Source organism: Leptosomus discolor, chromosome 6 (genome assembly GCF_034619465.1).
Source record: "Leptosomus discolor isolate bLepDis1 chromosome 6, bLepDis1.hap2, whole genome shotgun sequence".
NCBI lineage: Eukaryota > Metazoa > Chordata > Aves > Leptosomiformes > Leptosomidae > Leptosomus > Leptosomus discolor.
Genome location: NC_141396.1, coordinates 30879029 through 30885028, shown reverse-complemented (window position 1 = coordinate 30885028; position 6000 = coordinate 30879029). Strand labels below are relative to the sequence as shown.

The window sequence follows — 6000 nt, the reverse complement described above, 5'->3', positions numbered from 1 at the left end:
CTAAGTGTAGCTCTACAGTCAGTCATGGAGTGGCCTCTGTCCTGAAGAGAGCTTCATGCCTAGGCCTGAGCTTTGTGGAAGAGCACTCTAGCCATAGCTTTCACTGTGAGGCTGAAATGAGTCTGTAATTCATTGGCTCTTTTTCTGATTAGGTTTGGTTTTGTCTTATTAATAGACTTGGATCTTCTGTCTAATAAACAGTCATGAATCATCTGAAGTTGTTTGTGGCTACGCTGAAGTGGCATGGCATTAAACTTCTGGAAAAGCAAGATATAGCCAGAAGGGTATTTTTACATGGGCAACGGTATGTTTCATCAGGAACTTCAGAACCATTCCTGAGTGGGAGTAATTCAAATTATGTGGAGGAAATGTATTATGCATGGCTTGAAAACCCTGAAAGTGTACATAAGGTAAGTCTAAAATTTGACTGTAAATTATAATATTAGGTTAAGGGTGGAATTGATTTTTTTTTTTTTCTTTTTATAACTTGTTTTATAAAAAGTCCAGAAGAAGGTCTTGTATGAAATGAAAAATGTGAAACTAATTTCCCACATATCGATTGTTGTAAGATACGATATTGCAGCTAAAAAAGTACAGAGGAGCCACAGGCATGGTGAGCTGAGCGGAAAGAATAAGAAGTCCAGACCAGAAATTTTAAGCTGCTCAGAAACTTTCAGCGTTCCTCCATGGAAATGCTCTTCAAGCAGTCTGTTAAGTAATTAGTTACATCTGGAAAAAGACCTGAGAAATAAAATACTTTTAATTTTTTGGTTTATTGTAATAAGGTTGTGTCAGAGGATGTGTTCTAGTTAAATACTACGTGTGGACATTGGTACCTCTAAACTGCCTGAAGAAGATGAATGTTCGGTTCCCTTTAGGTAGCTGTGGAAGTTGTAACCTTAAAACTGAATTTGAAATTGTCAGAAAAGCCTTCTTAAGTATCTTGAAAAGTATTTTGTTCTGTCTCTCTGCCTCTGTCTCCAGGTGACATACATTTGTTTGCTTTTTTTTTACTTTAAATCTATTGCCCAAATCCTTTCTTGTGGGCAAAATACATAGACTAATTTTTTAACAAGCTTTCTGCTGACAAGGGAGGCTCTCTTATGGTGATACATGTAGAGTAACTTAAGAAGCTGATGAGAAGTCTGATAAATTCTCAGACAGACAAGTCATTTTCTAGAGAAGCAGTGTTATTTGTGCCCAAAACATTTACCAAATTGGTTGTGTGTTCCTTTATTCTTGAGGCACATGTATCAAAATGTCACTTAGAAGTTGTTGCTCTAAGTCCGATAACCTATCCAGAGCTTGGGGAAGTGACGCTAGTTGAAAAAAAAAAAAAAAAAGAGAGACCAAAAAGAGCAATTTTGTAGCTGGGTTTTTTGGATGTTACATATGAATTTAGTCTTGTTGGAAGGTGACATATGCAGTGACAACTAAGAAGACTGAATGTTATTCACATAGCAGATAGGTCCTGGGTCTTTTGTGTTGCACCTTAGCTTGGAACTGAAGAGACCTTCTCCAGGGACGGCTCCTTGTCTCATCCCATCTGTCTTTGGTTCCTCGGCAGGTAACTGCCAGCTGAAGTTCCAGCCGGTGTAGGGCAGGGTGGCATGTTGGGTAGATGCACTGAATTAATTTCTGAGAAGCCCTCATGATGTGCTGGTGCTGTAGATTGATATGAAGCCTTTATTTTAAGGACACTGAAGGGGTGAATTCGTGCATAAGGAGTGCACGTGGTGATACCATATTTTTACTTGCTTTATTTAAGTTACATTGACTCACGACAACCTTCTTTCCTTTAAGAAGAATGACGTTTCGTGTTCGGAGCCTTTACAGCAGAGTGGATTTTGCTGCTGTGCAGTCTGGCACATTTGCAGTGGGCATAACCCTCAGTAAAGTCGCACAGGCGCTGCGCGGTTACACTCGCCGCAGCAGGAGGCGGGGGCACCGGGAAGCCGGTCCCGGTGGGCTGCGGGTTACCCTCCCCCGCCGCTGGCCGGGGTGCTGAGCGGGCGGTCCCCCGTACCTCCCCCCGCCGCTGGCCGGGGTGCTGAGCGGGCGGGGCGGGCCGCGCCGCAGCCGGTCCCGCAGAAGGGCAGCTGCGGGGATGGGAGGCTTTCCCGGCGCAACCGCCCCAGTAAGGAGCAAAGGCTTCTGCTAAATTAGACGTGCTCGTTATTTTGCTGGTGCTTGGGGTTAGGCGGAAATGCCAACCATTCTGCTGAAAGACCGTCCAATTCGCCTGGCAGTTCAGGCTTTTGGGTGATGGATCTTGATAAGGGGGTGCAGTTTGTTGGACAGTGGGCTTGTTAGTACCAAATCACCGTGAGTCAGCAGAAAGTAGTGAGGGTCGACTTGAATGAGAGCACAGACTGAGCAACGTGCTTATCTTGCACCAACAAACACCAGACCTGGACAAAGGCAAGGGATGAGCAGCTGGCTTCAAGGACAAGAAACTGACTGAGTGGCACCTAGGGTGAGGTGGAGACCTCACAGCCCTGTGATACTTCAGTAAAGCCAGAGAAGCCCTCCGCACCTCCAGATGTTACCTCATTAAAGCCAGAAAAGACCCCTGCACCTCTGTACAAGATGCTTTTGTTCTCCGCTGCTTCCACCTACTTTATTGATTGACAATGTGTCCTGGTTTGGCTGGGGCAGAATCACAGCCTAGCCACACTAGGCAGGCCTTTAGCAGTTTCAAGTCAGCCAAGGCAGCTGACCTGAGTTAGCTACAGGGGTAGCCCATCCCATAATGTCATGGCCATTATAAACGTTTACTGAGAAGAGGGAGGTCCTGTGGGGTTCCTGCTAAGGTTCTTCCTGGTACTTCTTTGGCTTCTCCCGAGGACTGCTCTCTGGTCAATTGTGGTGACTCGATATTCATTTGGCTAAGTATAACTCTGTACATCTCTGTTGGTATTGGTGGTGTTCCATTACATCTGTTTCACTTCAACCCATGAGTCTGCCCTCCTTTTCCCCCGATTCTCCTCCCTGGCTATTGAGGGGTCATCAGGCGATGGAGCAACTGTTACAATTTGGTACAGGCTAAACGTAGACACAATGCAACAAGCCTTGTTAAGAGCTAATTGGCATATGATAATTGACCTAGTCCCACCTCTCCAAGAGTATAAACCTGGTATTTAGAATCCTCTGTTTTGAGGACAAGAACTCAATGGGCCTGGGTATCTCTCCCCTTCCCAAGCAGGGACGCCTCTTTGGTAAGACTTGCACCTCCAACTTTGTCAGATGTTACCTGGGAAAATAACGCTAACAAAAGCACTGTATTACAAACTTGAGCTCAATTTTTGCTGCAAGTGTATTTATCAATGGCAATTCCAAACTTGTTATGTCTGTCACCCTAATAAATTACCTATCTTTGCAACTTTGCGAGTCTGTCTCACTGAAAGTCCTAGGCAGGACTGTGAAACTGGCAAATGTTCACTAATAGGTGGCAAGACACATATAATCCTTAGTCATAAACTGTTGACTAAGTCAGGGACTAGGATTGGATATAACCATACTCTCTGAAGGAGTTTGGAAAGTAAGAGTGTCCTCTTTGAACCTCATGACGCAGCAGTAGGGTTTCCCTTACCCCTTTCATTTCTCTATATCCTTAGTCTTAAACCATTGACCAAGTCTGGGACTAAGGGTGCATCCAGCCACACCTAGGCTTCTCTCTGAGGAGTTTAGAGAGCACAGGGGTCCACTCTGAACCTCGTGACTCAATGTGAGGATCTCCTTATTTTTTATGTTCTTAGACATAAACTCTTGACCAGTTCGGTGTGAGGGCTTTCCTTACCACCACCACCCTGCCCCGCCTTTTCAGACATAAACCAGTGATCAGTTAATTTGTTCCCTCAGCCATGTATCAAACTCGTTACCCTTTTACGTGACAAACAGTGACCAATAAATTAGCAGAAGTGAATTAACAGAGGAGTGTAAGTGTACTGGTGGAGCAGGATGTGGCCTAGGCAGTGGATCCCAGGAAATTCAAGATGCATTTTAAAAATGTGTGAATTCTTTTCTTAACTGTATGTAATGTACTTCAACAGTAATGAACTGAAGTAAATTCACCGTGTGCCTGGTTTGTGAGGCTTAAAAGAATATGGTTGATGGACATCATGGATTACTTTACAGCTATTCTTGCCTAAATAATCAGGATTTTCACAGTCTAGGAAAAAAGGGGGGAGGAGAATGATGCCAATTAATTTTACTTCATTTCGTCAACAAAATTATTTTTTTCTTTTTTGAAAACCATCTCATTTTATCAGGTGAAAGCTGTAAATACCTACCCAAGATTTTTGTTGACAGAAATTGTTCAATTTGTGCTTGAATAAAACAGATTAAAAATGTTGAACTCATTCTGTTTTCTTAAAAATACAGGAAAATTCATGCTGTAGTTTTATGATTGTAGGCGAGTTGTGAATTTGTCTTTACTTTGTCTACGGAAAGTGGTCGAAGTGTTGGAAAATATTGTCGAGAGACACCAACAGCTCATGTGGTATTGGTTATGGTATTGTTAATAGTTTGACTCTCTCAGCAGGCCACTCATATTTCATTGTTTTGTCCAGCATGGTTTAGGGAGCCAATTTGTGCTAGGTGTTCAGACATTACATTCTCTTTCCTCTTTTTCCTCTTTATTTCCCATTTTTCCTCATGTTTCTTCTTCTTGGATATCTCTTTCATATCAGAGGGGATGTGCCTCCTCTTAGCTGATGAGATGAAAAAGCTTTATTTTTCCTGGGCTTTAAAAATCATACCATATTCACTTTTATGTAGAAACTCCAATTAATCAAGGGTCCTCAAATTATTTCCCTCTCAGAAGATTTGACTGGACATGTCTTCCTGTGTATGCTTATTTAAAACTGAAATATGGCATCATGTTTCAATGAGTGTATTTGTGTTACTGGCATTTCTTCTAAGAAACTCTCCTTTCTATGTATACCATGGTTATATATCATGCATTTATATCCATAGGAGCTGTTATTCTTTGTGCAGATCCATTCCTGATGATTTCCTGCTTTTCTTTGTCTTTTGAATTTCCTTTCCTTAGAGTAGCCAAAACAACAATCAGAATAAAATGACATGGCTCTGAAAAAGGCATCATTATTTCTCCTTGAAGCGTGGTGTCAGGGCAATCCATCATAAGGGAGAAGCTTGACAAGGCTCAGTTATTACTATCACAAGATTAATTACAAAACTATATGGCTGGATATTGAGTACGTAATGCCTGCCATGTTATCCTGTATGCAGCCTCTCTACTGTGTGTAATCACTTCCTTTTTTTACGTGCTTGGAAAAAGTGTGGGGTTTTTGTTTTGTTTTGACTTCATCTTTTTTCTTTCTTTCTTTTTTTTTTTTTAAATGATGTATTGATGATCAGTGTGTGTCTTCTAAGGCTTTACTGTCCTCACTGCGGCTGATAAATATTGTGATGTCACTAGAAAAAAACCCAAACCATCAAGATAACTAATATGTTACTTGTTATTATAAGTGCAACACTGTTTATTATATGAGTAGAATATTGCCACTGAATCACTTGAATTGTATTATATTACTGGAGAAAATAATGGTTGACTACAATATAGATTTGCTGACAGGAAAAAAAAAAAGAATGCATCATGTATCGCTATAGTAATTTATTTTTTACACATGTATTTTTTTCTATTGCAAGTCTCCTCTGCCATTTTCTTAAAGAACTTTAGTAATTTAGTTGAGAACCTGCAGGTTTGCTGTGAGACCAGGCTGGTCTTTTGTCTGTTCAGTCACATGGCAAATGCTGTTGCCAAAGACTGACATTGATACGCAGGACTTGAAGACTAGAATCTGGTATCAATCTTGAAAGACACTATAGAAATTTGTAAAGGCTTTGATGGATGTGTATCTAGAAAAAACTAATTTTCTGTAGCCAAATGATGTATTTTCCCTCCCCTCTGATTAAATGTCAAGCCTGCCCAACAAATCAATAAGTTCAAAAACACGATAGAAAAAAATAGTGTGG

At 41.3% G+C, this 6000-nt stretch overlaps 1 protein-coding gene across 5 annotated transcripts in view; it reads left to right on the top strand.

The window, feature by feature from the left end:
- The first annotated feature begins 203 nt into the window (after positions 1-203).
- OGDHL (oxoglutarate dehydrogenase L) overlaps positions 204-6000 on the top strand; it is a 54811-nt gene continuing 49014 nt past the window's right edge. For 3 of the 5 annotated variants that reach the window (XM_086466451.1, XM_086466452.1, XM_086466450.1), the window contains exon 1: positions 330-410. In XM_086466451.1, coding sequence (XP_086322577.1) covers positions 369-410 — 42 coding nt within the window. In that variant the 5' untranslated portion in view covers positions 330-368. Of the gene's footprint in view, positions 411-6000 lie in introns of all 5 variants that reach the window. The other 2 variants (XM_086466449.1, XM_086466453.1) reach the window with 2 other exon arrangements.